At 35.4% G+C, this 19,443-nt stretch overlaps 2 protein-coding genes across 5 annotated transcripts in view; one reads left to right on the top strand and one right to left on the bottom strand.

The window, feature by feature from the left end:
* LOC121874585 overlaps positions 1-13,066 on the top strand; it is a 31,340-nt gene extending 18,274 nt beyond the window's left edge. For all 4 annotated transcript variants that reach the window (XM_042378794.1, XM_042378792.1, XM_042378795.1 and 1 more), the window contains 8 exons: positions 1,830-1,947; positions 2,484-2,618; positions 3,094-3,210; positions 3,853-3,998; positions 6,290-6,437; positions 6,655-6,793; positions 7,920-8,094; positions 9,253-13,066. In XM_042378794.1, the coding sequence (XP_042234728.1) occupies positions 1,830-1,947; positions 2,484-2,618; positions 3,094-3,210; positions 3,853-3,998; positions 6,290-6,437; positions 6,655-6,793; positions 7,920-8,094; positions 9,253-9,377 (1,103 nt within the window). In that variant the 3' untranslated portion in view covers positions 9,378-13,066. The remainder of the gene's footprint in view (positions 1-1,829; positions 1,948-2,483; positions 2,619-3,093; positions 3,211-3,852; positions 3,999-6,289; positions 6,438-6,654; positions 6,794-7,919; positions 8,095-9,252) is intronic.
* A 117-nt stretch (positions 13,067-13,183) lies between these two features.
* Positions 13,184-18,870, bottom strand: LOC121874587. The gene is made up of 2 exons (XM_042378796.1): positions 18,773-18,870; positions 13,184-15,979 (listed from the first exon to the last, which is right to left on the bottom strand). The coding sequence occupies exon 2, from the start codon at positions 15,959-15,961 to the stop codon at positions 13,400-13,402; it is 2,562 nt and encodes an 853-aa protein (XP_042234730.1). The 5' UTR covers positions 15,962-15,979; positions 18,773-18,870; the 3' UTR covers positions 13,184-13,399.
* Positions 18,871-19,443: the final 573 nt, after the last annotated feature.

Here is a 19,443-nt window from a genome sequence, read left to right as displayed (position 1 = left end):
ATCCACTTACACTTGTTGCTGTAACACAGATGTTATATTGTAGACTTAATCTGTTAGAGGAATACAAGGAGGCACTGTGGAAAGTACTGCACATGACTGCCTTCACTTTCCTACCAGGGAGTGCCCTGGGTGCAAACTAGTGACCCCCGGGAATCAAGGTAAGCACTATTTACACTTGCCTGCTGCAATTTACTGCATTAAAAGATTTTATCTTGAAGACTTTTCCACATGCTTGTGGTTTTATCAAGATTTATCTTCTCCACATTGCCAATGTGGATCTACAAAATATACTGTATGTATACAGTATACATACTGTATTGTGCCTGTTAGGGAATGTCTTTCAATTGTTTTCTTCACTTTTTAGGCTCTTCACTGTGTAGAGATTTTTTTATCTCCAGTTAGAAAATTGTGGGGATAGAGCAGCTATAACATCTGTCTGTGTCAAATTTGGTTTGTGCTCAATAACTCACTATAGAGGATTGATTTAAATTTTGATGTGAGAGTGGATTAAAGGTACCAGGAAAATTATCACTAATTCTTTTCCAATATTTATTATATCAACAATAGAGTCTTGTTATATATATATTATACAGTATATATACTGTATATATATATATATATATATATATATATATATATATATATATATATATATATATATATATATATATATATATATATATATATATATATATATATATATATATATATATATATATATATATATATATATATATATATATATATATATATATATATATATATATATATACAGTTTGAACACCTCGGTTAACGTAATTTCGATTAACGAACTGCCTTCCATAAGGATCTTCAATTCGGTTAACGAAAAAAAATTCGCTTAACGAACTTCTTACGAACCGACCTCAACATGTTTTCGCTTGCACTGACCGGGCAACCAGCTTTAGTATCAGTCCGCCAATACATTAATCGGTTCTAGGGCTTAAATTCCTTACTATTTTTGTAAATATCAAGAAGTTTATACTATTCAATAATTTTAAAGTTTAATATTCAATTTTTTAGTCATTTTAACAATTATTGAACAAAATTGAAGGTAAAGTGACTAGTTTAATGCGCGGCATCCAGCCTCTTAACACAGCAAACAGGCGTCAGTCTCTCTCTGTTTTCACTGGAGGTAACATCTTGCTTGAGACTCTCTTCAACTAAACGCTTTTTTTCTGTGTTTCCAAGCAAATTATTGGTCATTTTGAAATATATTTTATATATTGACAATATATAATGCAGTGCAGCGTTGATTTAAAGAAAATAATCTTGAATTAAACCAGAGAGCTAAAATTTTATGGGTGAAATGGCACCATGGGGTGACTTCTCTTCCACCCCAATGCCTTCTCTTCTTCCTTCTCCTCCACCCCCATTCTAAATCCCATCATCATCATCCAGGAGCCTTCTACATACACACCTCAAAGTAAGTGAACTTTTCTACCATTTTTGTTGAATTTAGGAAATTTTCGGTGAGCTGGAACCAATTACCCAAAAACCCATTGAAACAATGGTTTCGGTTAACGAACGTTTGGTTAACGAACGACCTTCTGGAACGGATTGAGTTCGTTAACCGAGGGCCACTGTATATATATATATATATATATATATATATATATATATATATATATATATATATATATATATATATATATATATATATATATATATATATATATATATATATATGTGTGTGTGTGCATGTGTTGCTCTATCTCTCTTTCTCAGGACCATTTTAATTTATGTCGAAGTGAACTACAGTACAGTACTTTCTTTATATTTTATACAATATTTTTACTTTTATGTTGCAGTAAATTACTCGCTGGCTAATATTGACAAGTCCAAGATGCAGGAGTATGGGAGGAAGGCGGCTGTTGATGCTGCACGTTGGAATGCCAACTTCAACAAGGAAAAGAGAGAAGAACGGAGGTACATTTATGATGACATTTTTGGGCATAAGATGTACTGTATAGTGTTTAAGGATACTATTTTAGTATGTGTTAGGAAGATGAGCAGCACCATAGCAGAACATATCTGGCTGAAGTGAAAAAAAAAGAGATAATACTGTAATCTTATTTTGTATGTAGCTAGATTATGTAAAAAGAATGATTGAGTAAGTCAGTATGTGTACAACATGAGAGCTTACAGTATGTAATAGAGAGTGACTTACTATAGTACTATGATTGTAGCATAAGGGACACATAAGTTTTGAAGAAAGGAATGAGAGTCTGCATTTTTTTTACCACCAAGCTGGTGAAGCTCCAAAGGGTTTATTGTACAGTAATGTGATTTCACATTTGCTTCACACTAAAGTTGTCATATCTTGAAACATGTTGTGTGATACTAGTTGGTTCACCCATGTGATGTGTAAAGGTAGGTTTCGAAATGCCACCTGATGTGAATGTGTAGAAAAGTATGACAACATATTTAGATTCTTACTAATAATATTTCTTTTTCACCTTCAGATACAGCTTTGACCTACAAACATTTACCCTGCAGCTACCCATAGGTCGTGGTAAGAAGCTTCCTTCTGAAGCCACCAAAATAGGATGCTATCCTGTGGCAGTTCTTCCTGGGCAGTTCACCGATTTCTTCAGACAGTGAGTGTATTGTGTGGATGCCTTGTCTTAAAGTAAGTTAAATGCTAGAATAGGTGAGGGTATAGAATATTGATGAGTATTGTTAGTTGTTTGATAAAAAATAAGAGAGTTTGAGGATTTGGGTATAGGATTTGATAATTATAGTTGATTACCAAGTCATTTAGCCATAATTGTTAACATTTGAATAATGAAGTATTCAAATAGATTAAAGAGTATGATTACAAAACTGGGGAATTTGTCTTTACAGTACAGTATATAATTTATATCCCTCAGTGACTGTAGTAGCATTGTAGATGATTCATGTTAGGACTAACTGCTACAGGGTGGATAGCAGCCTGGAAAACACCTGGAATTTAATTTCTGTTACCGGTATCTGCTATCCACCCTGTGCTAGTTTGTTGTATATCTAATTCCATCATACACAAATGTTAAGATTTTAAAAGTATGTTTTGTTGATGTTGTTCTTTCTACACAGATACTCACCTCAGGCACTGAAAACTATGCCTTTAAATACAGTAGTTGCAGCCCCCATCACCCAGGACCAGCTAGGCTCAGATGGTGCCAGCTCAGACTCAGAAGAAGAGGTACCAAGGTCAGTTTGAACTCCTTAATTTCATACAGAAAATTGCTAGAAATTTTATAGTATTAGATTAACCCTCATTTACAATATTTAGACCCAACAGGCTCTTTCTCCATTTCTCACCAAAAATAATTAGAGAACTCTTGGACCGCCTGGTTAACTGACTGCAAAATTCTGTTGATGAATGGTTTTTTTTTCAGTAATAAGGAATAATGAACTTATACATGCACATACAAAAACAGAAAAAAGGTATGTACAGTTAGTGATGTATACACACACACACATATATACACTATATATATACTGTATGAACAGGTTAATAACACCTGTACATGGATATAGGCACAACTCATACAAGGATGAGATACAAGTTATTGATCACAGTATTACACATGTCTAGGTGGTCTTATGGGGTGCAGGGTCTTTGTGGGTTTTTCTAAGAATTTGAGTACATTATACAGTAATTATAACAAAACCTGCATTCTTACAACAAAATTTTCCAGCTCCAAGTGATGACCTAACCTTCACTATACACTAGAATCATATTGATTAACTAAAGAAAGAAGTATTATTGCTCTATAAGTTATTTAATCATAAGTATAATAACACAATCAGGAAAGTCAAGAATGTGAATTATTATTTGTGTACAAACAGATCAGTGACAGACACCCCTAGTGAGACCAAAGATGAGAAGCCAGCAGAGGGAGTGCCTCGCTGCAAGGTGTGCAGTGGAACCAAGCATCGCAACAAAGGGGGCAAACCTGAGCCTCTCATCATTTGTGGAAACTGCCGATCAGCAAGTAAGAAACTAAAATCTGTTTTAATACTGAATTTTATATTGGACCTTCTTGTTAAAAAAAACATCAACACCATAACAGAACACATTTATTACAATGCTTAACCCTCTCGTGCACGAGATAAGTTTTAAGTTTTCCACTTCCAAGATCACAGATCTGAGTCCCCCAGGGCAGACGAGACAGCACGTGGTGAATATTTATAGAGGCAGCCCCCGACTTACGACAGGGTTAGGGACCCAAATCCAGATCGTAAGTCGAAAATGCGAAAATAATGCACAGAAACTCTAAAATGGGTATCTCTTTTTCTTCTCAGCACCACAAAACTCTCACTTTTAAGCTTGCCAGTCATTTTAAGGGGAATTATAAATGAAAATTTTGTCAGTACACAGTGCAATCACCAACGTCGGGACTTGAAAAGACGTAATTTGAAGAAATTTTGGTACGACTGGGGCGGTCGTATGTTCCTGGTGGTCGTAAGTCGAGGAGTGGCTGTATATATTTTCCCCCAAGAAACTTGTTTTTATTGGCGTAAACCATGTGTCTTTGGCTTCATAACTGATTGCTCTGCAACATAAATAAAAATAATACAGGTACTGTATATGTATACCGGTATAGCTATTTTTCGTCACTTCTAATAAACATGAGAGAAAAAAATACACACCAATACGTTCATAACCTCCTTGCTCAAAATTGTCTCAGCCAACTTTTTAAGTACAGTACTGTACACTGCTAGAAGTGGAATTTTATGAGCTTTCCAACGCAGTAATCAGATTTCTGATATGACCAATAGTTTTTGAGAAAATAGCAAAAAACTGATTTTCAATTTTTTTTTTTCAATTAGTTTTGTGCCTATGTTTTATATCAATATAATTTATATTACATCTTGTAGCTAACACCATAACAAAGAGAAAGGTACTGATAGAATTCATGTAAATCCTGAGTTTTTTGGGGCGAATTTTTTTATACACACGGGCGGGTGTTCGACCGCATCGCATGACTTATGGTACGGGTATATAATGTAATATACGAGAATAACAAATTATAACAAAACATACCATAATAGCATAAATTGTATTATAATATAATATAAAATAAAATCATATGTACTGTAATATATACTGTAGGTGGATGGGTATTCATCCACATCACATGATCGTCATATAGTAAAGGAAAGTAACACAATATCTAATAATAAAATGCATTATAAAATACAGAAAATATATTATAAAATAAATTCATTCTCTAGTGATATAAAACAGATCATTCTGTGCTCACATCCTTCAGCGAGGTGGAAGACTTTTGGAAGTTGTAGATGAACTTTGGGGGAGGAAGTGAGTGAATGAACCCGAGTAAAATGTGAGAGTGAGAGTGAATGTAGTGTAGGTGGTACGTGTGGTGGTAGGGGGAGTCTGGTGGTGAGGCGCCAGAAGGTAGATGCAACTGACACAATTACTACCTCATATTCCTGACTTTCTTTGTTATCATCACGATCATTTTCTCTACCAGGCTCTTTATTATCACTATCTACTTGATGCTCACTGTCCCTAAACAGAGAAAATCCTACTCTTTCAGAGACTCTTTTTGAGACATTGTCACCATAACGTGGTTGTATAGCCTGATACAAATAATGGCCTTTGAAAACTAAACACTTCCCTGTAAATATGAAAAAAATATTACATTACACAACCATCGCTTCACTTCTCTAACACTAAAAAGAAATTATTTCGGGGAGTAGGGTAAGGTAAGCACTGTAATCCAGGAGTTGAGGCAGCCTGCACGGAGTTATGGAAATTTAAATGGACGCAGCTCACACTCACGGTCTGACTGCTGAGATAATACTGCGCATTTATCATTCCGGTCTTCCCTTCCTATGGGCCTCGAGAGTTGCCAATTAGTTTATTGATAGAAATTACTTGCTACTATGATGTATAAAAATTAGATGCAATTCTGTTGAACATCAAATTTTTGGTGAATTTTTAAAAGTGGTGACTTGATTTGCTTCACCATGAAGTTGATCTTATGCACGAAAGGGTTAAGAGAATCATTTCCAGCAAAAGAAGGTACTGTGTATTTGTTCTTCTTTCCATTTATCTTGTATCATATTGGGAAGGCTTGTAAGAAAGAAAATAAACTAAACTAGTAAGTAAAATCTACAATTCCTTTTCTCACAAAGCTTCTTTATAGTGACTTTAAATGCATGAAGTCATATGGTTTAAGTCACTCAATTGTTATAATTTTTTTTTTTTTAGGATTCAAAGTGATGCTGAATTTTACAAATGGTTCATAATTTGCAGGTCACCCAACATGCATTGACCTTACCCTGGTAATGGTGCCAAAGATAGAGTCTTACAATTGGCAGTGTATGGACTGTAAGTCCTGTGTCACATGTAACGACCCAGATGATGAAGACAAGATGATTTTCTGTGATATGTGTGATCGAGGGTGAGTTTGTCTTGGTCCAAGTTAATCTGTGTGGCTTCTATACTATACCTGTATATAATACTATGAAGCAAAATTTAGTCATGATTTATGTATTTTCATTAAGTTTATTGATTAGTTTGCTTCTGTAATTGTGTCTCAGTTTGATTTTGTAAACTTTAACAGAAATACAGTATTATTATTATTATTATACAATGATAATGCTTTTGTACTATTACAGATACCACATCTACTGCGTTGGGCTGCGACGTGTGCCCAATGGCCGCTGGCACTGTAAGGAGTGTGCCATCTGTGCCTCGTGCGGGTCCAAAAATCCAGCTGGTAGTGAAAATGTGAAAAATGCTGAATGGCAGCACGAGGTATGACTACATTAGAGAATTATATATACTTAATAATAAAAAAAAATTGCTTTCAAACTACAGGTGCTCCTCTACTTATGAACATTCAACTAATTAACTTTCAGAGATACAAACGTCATGGTTGGGAGGGGTTACCTGCCAGAGCAGGTGTTTAAAGTGGATGAGACTGGATTATATCGGAAGAAAATGCCTGATAGGACATGCAATACATTGTGAAAGAGGAGAAGAGTGTACCAGGTTTTAAGTCTGTTCTGTAGGGTATAGCTGTGGTGTACATACTTTATTTTATATTTTTTACAATATGTTCGGTATCTACAAGAGTAAAGTTGGAATTACGAATAAATGGACTTGAGAATAAGCATAACTTGTTCATAAAAAGAGGAGAACCTGTACCAAACTAGACTTCAAATATATTTTTTAGTGTTAAAACTTATAGACTTATAAAGTGATATCCATACTATATGAGATAGGTCCAAGGTCTCATAGGTGTATTGTTGTACGTATTTAAAAATTGCCAATGATGTTACTTGAAAAATATTGCCAAATGACCAACTGATTCTAATTATGAGAGGCTTTTGCTTGGATTATTATAATACACCATACATGTGTTATCTTTTTTTATTAAAAAGTAATGTCATTCTTTATATGTTGTAATAGATTTGTATCTAAGCTTGTTTCTATTTAATAAGAAATGGGACAGCACTGGCTGTGTCCTCTATAGAACTGCACATTCTGTCATAGAAATGTGCTGTTTAGGCTCCCCCCAGTACATTCTGCTAATTATTCATCCCTATTACATATTCTTTCCCATTGATGTCCTTTTAACAGTCTCCCACATAGACATCCCTCCAACACATTCTGATACAGAGACAATCACTCATGAGTTATATTCTTTTGTGTTCTTTCTCTCCTTCCTTATGGTCATCTGTCGCTGTTCACAGTATACTAGTACTGTACACTCTTAGTAGTAATTTTTTCATGTTTCCTTCATTATTACAAGAAACTGTATTATCCTGTTTTAGCATATGAAACCTTTCAGTGTTTCATTAATTGGTTCATTACTGTAAAGTCAGTAGTTACTGATGATTCATATGACATTATTTTAATAGTATCATTTGTTTTTCAGTTCAAAAAAGATAAGGACAACAAGCAGCTTAGATATGCAACCACACTGTGCGTTCAGTGTGACAAGTATTGGAAGAGGAGACAGTTTTGCTATGTGTGTTTAAAGGTCTACAAAAGTATTCCAGAAGATGGGATGGTACGATGTTCCAACTGTCCCAAGTACATTCATCGGGAAGGTAGTTGTTGTTCGTTCAGGTGTCACTCTCTTACACCAATGTTACATTCATTGAGAGTCTCAAATAGAACAATAGCAAGTAGCTAAATATTGAACAGTAGTAGCAGTGGTACCAGAGTAAGAATGAAGAACTATTTCAAAAATTGTTTCCCTGAAATTGAGGGGGTCAGCCTTTGGTACCTTAAGTAAATGATTGGAATGTAGACTTGACTCAGTTTTTGGATTTTGAGCTTTTATCTTTTTAGTTTTTTGTTACAGGGCAGATGGCTGTAGAAATTTTAACATTGGAATTGAAAATAAATAAATGGGTAGTGAATTTAAAAATTTTAGGGATGAAGACCATTGGTGTCCAGTGTGCACAGGAAGGGGATTAGTGGCTTGAACCGTGTGTTTGATTTGTGGCAAAGTTTCTAATTTTTAAGAGCCACATCTGGAAAATGGTCAGTTAATTTTTCTGGAATTAACCCTTTCAGTCCTACCCACATGGCTCGTACACACACACATAAGAAACAGGCTGATGTGTCCCACCCTTTTTCAAATATTCTGGACCAGTCTTGAGTCATATATGATGTCACCAATAGTAATAATTCACCCTCATACATTATACAGCTGTTCACTTACCCTACGAACACCAAGGTGGAAGGATGTTTATTGGAATGTGTTCCTTGCCGCCATCAGTGACATCCATGTGGATTGTTGTTGGAAACAAACATAAATACATGGTAACATGGGAAGAAATTAATGCAATTTTGATGGAGAGAAATGATGGTGAGGTTTAGTCTGAGTACAAACAACCAGTCAGCTTTGGGAGATGTGAACAAACTAAAGAAATTAACATGCTAATTTAGATTTATATTTTATGTTTTACAGTATGACTTGTAACATTAGGTGAGGGGGATACAAAAATAGACTGAACTTAGGACTGAAGGGGTTAATAAATAATAACTTGCAGAACTTCTATGGCTAAACTTATTCTTATGGGTTTTCAAGTGTAACTGGTAAAATATATTTAATGCTTAAGACTAGAGGTAGATGGAAATAGAAAATTTATGTTTACAGCTCTAGGTATACTGTATATATTAAATTTATAAGATTTTCTGTTTTGAAATATAGTAGTCTTATGCAAGAGAAAATTACTGATAATGCTTTTCATTTCCAGTTTGCTCTACAATGTATGAGAATGAGCGCTTCTGCATAAATTGTTTCAAGATGCGTAACACCACCGCGCTTAACCACTCCCGTATCATCGCCGCAGCAAAGAAGAAGATGGCATCTGGCTATTAATGCGCAAATACCGTACTTTAAATTTTGTAGTCGCAAACGATTTGTAGTTTTAGGTAAAATATAAATTATAACATTAATAAGTTAAGATTAGATCACTGGTAAGTGTAGTGTACTCCAGCTTATGACTCAAAGGTAAATTTTCCCTGACTTGCAGATTTATATTGATATTCTTTCAGTATATGTGTAAGATACTGCTCACTCATCTGACTAAATTAATAATACACACATACATAAAAATTTAAAGTGTAAACCAAATTATAAACTTATAAACCAAATTATTTTATTTTCACTTTACAGAAGATGAAACTAATAAAATACAAGATCTGAGAGGGCTTTCCCTCCCCCTCTTGCTCATATCCTTTCAGGGTCTCTTAATATTTATCAAATGTATTTCAAGGACTTTTATAATCTCCATATAATGGAATAATTTTAGTTAATTATTTGTAATTTTTTCCTACTCTATAAATAACTACAGCATATATGGCGGTGTCATTGTACACCAAGTCCCAGTGTTATGAAGGTTGATTTAAGACGACATTGTCTGAGTCCATTACCCAAGACTCGGGTGATGTTTACCTTCACTCACTGGAGGATATAACATTACCCTTTTACAGAAATCATGTTTAAATCTGAAGCATAATTTTGTTGTATTTGTTGTATTTTAAAAGAGGTTTTAATAGCTTTCTAGCCATTAGTAATGATTTTATTGGCCATTTTCCTAAAAAACTGGAAGAGTGAGGTATTATAGATAACATTGTACAAGTACAGTTATCAATATATTTACAATATCCTGTCAGCTCTTCATGGATGAGATGTAGCATGATACAGTACACTCATTTTTACTCTCATCTAGTGCAACCAAACTAAGGTGTAAATACTAACACACTTGACAATAATAGTAAAACATTTTTGTGAGGACTTTTAAAAGACACGTCACTAAAGTAGAATTTGATTGTTAGCCTTGAGGAGAAGTGATGTATATATGCTACACTTACCAGGGAGATTGTCAGTCAAATGAGGCTCTAACCTAACCAGACTTTTAGGGTTCAAATTATTTGACCAATCATCCTACAGATTATTTGATTGTCCATGAAAAAGAACACATCTAATGAAATTAATTGTTATCACTATTGGATCCACACAAGGTTTAATAAAATGTTACAAAATGTAGTGAAGAAATTACTCATCTTAATTACAATTTAATGTATCAGTATTTTACTATTATTTTCAGATGTTTTGTAGTTAGTAATTGCTACATAGATGTGGTTAGGTAAAGTATTTCCGTATGATGCAACCAATTCCAGCTACATAATTTTAAATCATTTGTTAGTGTACTTTAGATAACTAGTTAGGTGGTAGCAAATGAAACACAGGATCAACTGTTTGAGCTAACAGGTTGGATGACAGCTTCTTAACCAGTTGTATTGAAAGTGAAAGCCATGACAGTTTAATTTTAAAATTTGAACAATATGCTGATAATTTGATGTTAGAGGCAAAGGGCTAAACTTGGGTGTCATGGGTTTTGTTAGTACAGTAGTGTATAAGCCCATAAATGATGTACACATCATAATCAGTCATTGTCACTACCAAATATTGTCGTCAGTCGTTCATCACCATTATCTCTACTCATTATCATCAAAACTATCACTTTAATTACATAAGTATCTCATCTAAGTTGTTCAGTTACCAGTACTAATGAAAGGCTGTAGTGGATTGCATTGTGTCTTCATTCATGGTAAAGTTATGTTATGAGGGCTTCCATCCTTGAGAAAACATAATGTTAAAATGTTTCTGTGGTAGTTGTTTTAAATGTAGAACAGAGTGTATAAGTAGACTAAAATTGTATATTAACACTCTTATGTGTTTCATGTAAAGAATTACTCCACTGTTTTCATACAGGAAAATTAATGCTCTAAGACAGGGGTTCTCAACCAGGGGGGAATTTCCCCCCTCAGGTTTTCAGGGGGGGGGAAACTGATACTAATATGGAAAAAATAAAGGATTTTCAGTATTATATGCATATTATTTGGAATGCACTTTTTGAGGCAGACAATCTTGGAAAGGAGGGGGGAATGACATTCTGACATATGGTGAAAGGGGTGCATGGGGCAAACAAGGTTGAGAACCACTGCTCTAAGAAGATTCCATAAAAATTAGAGTATGAATTTCATTGATATATACACTTTTTGGCATTCGCTGTACCTGTTAACACACAGCTATTTTTATCATTATCTTGTATCTGATTTTGTCTTAAATTTTTGTTCTCAATTTCCAATTGCCAATAATTAAACATCTAGCCCACTATTACTACTAGTACTGTATCAGTTGTATGACCATTTATCCACGTGAAAACTCTTTTGTTTCCAAATCATTATTGTTTGTAGAAATATTGAGTTTTCACTGTATTGTATACAGTATATCTCTGGGAAACAATATTTAGATAAATTATTTAAAGATTTTTGTTGGTTGAAAAAAATTTAGTCCTACTTCCATTAGAATGTGTTCTATGGCCAGCAGTATAAAAATTTTCTACTGGTAGCTGAACACATACTGTACTTATACCCTCACTGTCATGGGTAGCCCAGTGGTATATGGGTGGCTGATGACCAGTACAGTAATCCAGTGTTAATGAAGACATAAATGTTTTCTATTTTATAATTGTTCATTCAAAATCTTTAATATAAAAATCATTGTAATTTCAAGTATGTGTTTTGTCAATTCCATTTTGTAAACCTGAAGTGCACTAAAAAATAATTTAGCCCACAGGAAATTATTGATATGTAATTTTATCTGTGCACAACAATGAGTCTTTACTCAGTTTAAAACCAAAACAAAAGATTTGAACGCAACGGGAGAGAAAGAGAGAGATATTTAATCTATGAGGCGGACGAGAGTAAAAGTCGCATTTGATTGAGGTAAGTAATTTTAGATATACAGCAACTCACTGTATTTCTAGGTTAAGACAACAACTTAATGATACTATTCCTTCATGGAAATTACCTTATCTATACTGTATTCGATCTTTTGTCTCTGAATAAAGAGTCTGAACCAAAAATGGTGTTATGAGGGTGTGGGTGACTGAAGCAGAATGGCTGGAGTTGTGTAAGGCTGGAAGGACATTCACAACACAACACTGCACAGGAGCCAACACCTTCGTGGAGAGTGGCTAACACTTTATTGAGTAAAGATTGAGGTGTAGTTACTGTAGTGTGCAGGTATCTCTTGTTTAACAATGGTGATGTGCTCCTGAATAAAACCATCGTTAAGCGAAATTATCGCAAAACAAGGGCTAACGAGGAATAATATCCATGGAGATGACACGTAATTGTGTAACAGAGTTGCCAACTCGCCACCCAGTAGGACTCGAGTGGTTGAGGCTGAGCTGTCAGCTATGTTATTGTTAACCTGGTAACTCTGGGTAGAGACAGTATTTGTGCAGGTAATTGTCATTTTCTTCTTCTCTTTTTACTCTGTTGCATGTACACAATCATTCATACAGAACAACAAATAATGACTCACAGAGTATATAGACATAAGAGATGACTGATAAGAACCATTAAAATAAAGAGATATGGTATGGGTTTACACTTTATTGAGAAGATTAGTGGACTGTCTTGATCACTTTGATTTATGTTTTAAGTGTTATTTACATGTATCTTAATTCTTAATATATCTTATCCCAATTTATAGTAATTTTGTTTTAATATCATTTCTCTGGTGTTTTCCATCCATCATTAACTTCACATTACAATAATATTTCTATTTTGTTGTTTTTGTGTTCGTGGGTAGTATCCAGAAGCAAAAAATTTTAACAAAAGATTTATTAATATACAGGAATTTACAGGTCTAAAACAAGTGATCAGCATAGAAATAAATATGCAAACTTATAATAACTTTGCCATGATTTTCAAAATTTAATTAAACTCATTAAATCACATACAAGTCCAAAGTCCATACAATGCTTCTCACTAGTCACAGTGTCAATGAAAGTTATTATCCATATGATAACATAAATCTAAAAATTATCTCACCATTCTAATTTCCAGCTGAACACAGTCCTGAGATTGACTAGTTGGGTAAGCCAGTTCCCATAACTGTCTGAATATAGGTATCTGTTCACTGGGCGATACAAGTTCTATCACTTTTTCATAGGGAAGAACTAAAGCTGCCTCAGCCTTAATGGCATTGTTATCCTCACTTGAAACTCTAGATCGTACCAATGCAAACAGTTTCTCCCAGTCTGCAGTGCTGGCAGGTAATACTGCCTGCATTGTGGATTCTTCCTCTTCTAGTTCTTTAGTATCGTTCTTCTCCTGACCTTCCTCGTCGTCCCTGTAGCTACTTTGCTCCACTCTGTCACCGCCAAAAATGGGAAGATTATCAAGGTGCGTCACCACTGATCCCGCAAGCACTTCGTGACCCATATCAAACTGTCCATCTAAAACCATTTCTACTTGTGATGCAAATAGTTCATCACTTCCTAAGAGGTTGTTAGCGACCTGAACTGCAGCTATCTGGTCTTCATCCACTTCATTAATGACGGGATGATCCTCCGATTCTTTTTTAAATTTACGAACGGAATCGGACATTTTTGTACTTTTGATTGAGGAACGATACTCTCTTCCTGCTATCCTGGCAAACTTTTCTAACTTCTGACGATGAAGCAGTTTTTCGTTGCCTTTTAAGTCTTGGAACTGAGTATTTCTATTGCGCTTATTTCGCTGTAAAATATGATCCAAGATCTCTTCCTTACCTTCCCGTGACTCATTGTCAGGGTGACTATGTTCAAAATAATATACAACACTTATCTTGCCTGTGTAATCACATGTTTCTTCATTAAAGTCTTGGTATACTTTCATTCTAGCAAAACACAAACAAGCTTGAATTTTGTGGATCCAGTTGTGTCTATCTGAATACTCACGCTTTGCACTCTTCCTTGCAGCTGCTGTACGGAGATGGTGGAACCTGTGGCACACTAGTAATCGCTCAGTTCGGTGAGGCTTCCTGCGCTTAACATCACAGGTGAAACGCACTTTGTGTTTCTCTTCTTCTTCAGCTAACCAATCTGTAAATGTTCTTTCATCCTCAAATTCTACATTTTTAGTAGCCATTGAAAATTTGTGAGCAATCTGCCAATGTCTCTGTAGCTCAGTAAGCTTAAAGAATGATGAATCACACTGTGGGAAATGACAAGAAAACATTCTGGGTAACTTGAATTTTTTGGTTTTGCATTCTTTGTTTCTTACATGGGTCTGATAACTTAATTCAGAGAGAAAGTGTCGCTTACAAAGACTACATTTGTATTCAAGCTTTCCCTTTTCAACCTTAACATCTGCACTGTATTTTTTTCTTCTATCATACAAATATAATTCCCAGTCTTCATCATCCTCATTTCTGTCTTCTAGCTGCTCCTCTTCAATATCCATTGGCTCACTTTTAATCTGAATGTTGGAGAAGTCTCTACTTGTGTTGTGGTGTTTGAGAATGTGTTCTGAAAGCAAATTTTTATCAAAAAAATGCAGTTCACAAGTGCTACATGTAAACTTCTCTGGCTTTATTTTGTGATCATCACCTGTAATTATCAGAAAGGTCTCTTCCTCCCTTCCAATGTTATTAAGACCATTGCCATCTAGCTGGCAGCTTGTTTGCGATGCCTGAAGTACAGATCCATCTTCTGCAACATACAGCACCGCTTCACCATTTCCTCCAACCCCTCCATCTAAGGCTCGGTATTCTTCCATAGTGATGCTGGTGGAGCTTTCTTCCATATCTTGTTTTGATGCTGAGGAATCATCAGTATCACAGTCAAGAAATTCTGGGGCTCTGTCAACAGTTTTTGTTGGAGTTATGAGGAGAGACAGGTCCTGTAACCCTTCAGTTTTGCCAATATGGGGCTTCATAGTAACTGTCACAAGAGGGGGTTGTGTTGATTGCCGAGGTACTGGAACATGTGGTTCTGGCTGGGGACTATAAGGAGGGCTTCTTGGGGGTGTATTACTTCTGATAATAGTGATGCCCTCCCCAATATGATGCCTTTCTACATGTCTTACCAGTTGGTCCTCATTTTTGAATATGGCTCCACAATCATCAGCTGGACATTCATACAACGTTGGTAAACCTATCACATTCGTCTCTAATGAAGCAAAATTATTATTTGATACTTCTTGTTGGCTTAAATCTGAACTCTCTTTAATTTTCTTTTCACAAAATGCTTGGTGAATTGCAGCCCCACGACGATCTTTGCATTTCTGTCCACAGAAGTGGCATGAAACGGGCTGCTTCTTAGACTTGGCATCATTCCCAAGATTACACTGATGACTCTGAAAACTAGCATGAGTGGCAAACTGATCATCACATTCTGAGCAATGTAATGGCTGTCTCGTGTTGGTGATGAAATTAGCATCCTCGTGTTCATCTAGAACTATAACTTCCTCATTATCAGCCTCTACAGTGATGCGTCTAATAGCTTCAGCTACCTTGGAGCGCCGGGCTCTTTGCCTGGCAATACTATGAGCCTCGCCAAAGTGTTGCACAAGTTTTACTTTTGATGGGAATGTTTCCTGGCAGAGAGCACACTTGGGCATGGCTGTGTCCACATACAACTGAAAAATAACAAAAAACATTATTCTTCTCAAGATTAAATATATTGACAACACTTGAAGAAAAGAAGAAAAAATATTCTAAAGAAAAAGAGGAAGACTGGATTTGACCGGTGTCAATTCATGCTACATGGTGCCATTTTCAAGACTAAAACCGTGGTCTTTTGAACACTAGAAACACAACGACTCTTGGATATTTATGGTGAATATGTATGGAAAGTATGAAGTTTGGATCTCTCTGTTTCTGGGTACCTTGGATGAAAGAATAAATACAGTATGTACTCAAATAAACTCCATGTCAATACCCTGCACAGTAATTTAAAACTGAAAAGCTTTATGTATAAGTATAGGTTCAACATATACTGTACTGTAATACATTTTCACTGCTATGCTATATCATGTGTTAGGTCACTAGCCAACCAAACCCCAACAATTCCTAACAAAGCTGCAATGAAACAACAACATCTGCAATAATTTTGAATGGGAAGGAGAGGAGAGCTAGGAGTAAGCCAAGGATGACCTGGAGACATCTTTTAACCCTTAAGCTCTGGATCAGGGTGCTGCTGGCGGAGCTAAACCGAGAAAAAATTCGACTAACAAAAATAATTAAGAAAAATAAATAAATAAATAAAAAAATGGCGGGAAAATAGGCGGACGTTCTGTAACGTCACCCGGGGTCTAAGGGTTAATAAATGACCACAGAGGGAGGCTGCAAGAATAGAGAGCTGTCAAGTATTTATGGCTGACCCACACATATGTGGTAAGTGGAGTAGCTGGTTGGGCCACTCAGCTGACCTAGCTGCTGGTATCAGAATGTCTTACCCTGTAACCCACAAAATTATGTGTTCTCACTAATCACTGCCAGGTTTTTAGCAGCAATACTGTACAGTATTAGAATACCCAAGCAAAATCAAATTTACTCTAAAAGTTTACTTTAGCATGTAAACATAATTAACCTAGCAACACGTGTGTGCGGCAAGGAAGTACACATAGACAGAGGCAGCTCCTGAGATATAAACGTAAAGGTAATTCTGTAGCAGATGGCTAAAACCAGAATGCAGTGTTTGATTTCGTTCATTTTTTCACAGATGTTCTTTGGATGATAGTAAGTCATAAAAATGATAAGACAATGCACAGAATAGAACCTGACCTAACCAACCAGCCTTACTTAACTATCTAGTTAGCCCCCGAGACCCCCCCTGTCATATTAAACAGAAAGTATGTATCATAATATCTGGTACCAATGAAAGCAACTTTGTTAGAGCACCATGGTGTAATTTTGTTTTTAGTAACCTTAGACCGAGCGGCTCTGTTGTAAACAAACAAAGCCGATGACGACACGCTCCGACACTAGATTTTTCGGCAGAATATGGTAAAAATTAATTTCTTTGTGTACAAACCATGTAGACATAATTTTTGTGTCATTATCAGTTTCACTGTTTTGCCTCGCAGTATCCCTCATTCTTCATACCCTGCCTACTACAGGTGATTTATGATTGTAAAGAAAAAATACTTATAATTAAAATAGAAAGTTGTTGTATCGTTTTTATTACTTACTATCATCCAAAAATCATGTGTAAAAATGAACGAAATCGAACTACAGTACTGTACTCCTTCTGATGTTAGCCATCTGCTCCAATCCAAATTAAGTTCTTTCTGCTTAAAATGCCAAGGGGTCCATTTTAAGGTTAGGTCAGGTTCTGTGCATTGTCATTTCCATTTTAGTGCTTAGTATCATGTACAGTAATTAGTCAAGGAGATGTAAACTGAGAAACCGGATACCAGATGAACAACGTTGTTCTAGAGAAATCAGACTGTGAGAAAGATTTAGGAGTAATGATAAATAGGAATCTTAAACCAAGTAAACAGTGTTTATTTGCTCGAAACAAGACTAACAAAGTACAGTACTTGGGTTCATACACAGGAGTGTTATTTACAGGACTAGCGAAGTTATCCTGACACTATATCTTGCTCTTGTGAAACCTAACTTGGATTACGCAGCTCAGTTCTGGTCACCGTACTACAGAATGGATATAGAATCGCGAGAAAAAATTTGAGGGAGAATAATGACTAATACCGGGCATTAGGAACCTTGAGTACAGAGACAGATTAAAGCATCTTCATCTGCACTCCTTCGAGAGACATAGATTGAGGGGCAATATGATAGAGGTGTATAAATGGAAGTCAGAGCTAACCAAAGGTGATATAATAAAAGTACTCAAACTATCCAACCAGGAGCGAACTCGTAACAATGGTTTTAAATTAGACAAATTTAGATTAAGGCACGAGATAGGTAAAAAGTAGTTTGGAAATAGAGAGATAGGGGTTGGGTGTATACGGGACTGTCCAGTATAGGCCCACTGCAGTTTCCTCCATTACTATGTTCTTAATTAGTATTTCCATAAATTTTGGTGCAATTCCAGAAACTACTCTAACCACCTGATCTACCAGACCATCTTGTTAAGTATTACCACATCTACCACAACCAACTGACCCTGTAACTGATAACTATGACTCGTTAACCTCTTCTCAACCTAATTCCTATGCCACCCTCCCCCCCCCCAAAAAAAAAATTCAAGGCCAATAAGCACATCATCCCACGAGAAATATTTAAACAAGGTAATTTGGTCGTTTATTTAGGTGAGACATACTGTTTATAGTGTGTAACCAAGTCGAGTATATATCATTGTTCCTCATAACCTGGTGCTCTCGCCTAACTAACACACCGACACACAATCATGCAATACATATCACGATGCAGCACTAGGTAATGATAGGGAGTTATATAAGGTTTACCTCATTGAAATACAGGTAATAGAATTTGGTGAGGCGGACAGAAGTCGACGATTCTTGCAACTCACATCAGGGGCTCAAAGCCTAACTCATATACCCATCATTTAATTACATGTTCATTGATTTATTTAATTATCAACTAGTTATAATATTCATAAATAATCTGAATCATTTAAATCTAAAAAAAATATGAGAATAGGAATAGAAAATTGTGTTGTTGATCGTATCCCTTAAATTATTCTATTGTGGTACCAAATTCAAATTATCAAGTACTTTATAAACTTGTATGGTGATTTTACTGGATACTCCAAATCAAAACGTGTTTCTGACAAAATTTTAGCATCTACTCCTAATGTACTTCCTTTCATCTTGTTACCTACAGCCTTTTGGAGTTAAGTACACTAATATTCAATGTATTATCATCGGTAAATGTTTATTAATATATATATGTATGCACAGTATAATGTTTTCAGAATATAATTTAGTTATATAAAAGTTACAGTGCAATTAATATCGGCAAAAACTTTGATATTACTTAACACTTAACTTGGCTGTGTCAGAAATAATCTCTACTAGAAATGTGAGGAGCTGTTGTATATGTTCTCTACCTCTACATCTTTGTTTTCACTTTTAAACATGATAGGTGTTTCTTTGGTTATCTTCAAATGTAACAA

The sequence above is a fragment of the Homarus americanus genome, unplaced genomic scaffold (assembly GCF_018991925.1).
Source record: "Homarus americanus isolate GMGI-L3 unplaced genomic scaffold, GMGI_Hamer_2.0 scaffold34360, whole genome shotgun sequence".
Lineage (NCBI taxonomy): Eukaryota > Metazoa > Arthropoda > Malacostraca > Decapoda > Nephropidae > Homarus > Homarus americanus.
This window is presented reverse-complemented; position numbering and strand designations above follow the sequence as displayed.

Excerpts from the sequence above, each read along its gene's own strand:
- LOC121874587 (XM_042378796.1), bottom strand. The coding sequence starts at position 15,961 with ATGCCCAAGTGTGCTCTCTGCCAGGAAACATTCCCATCAAAAGTAAAA.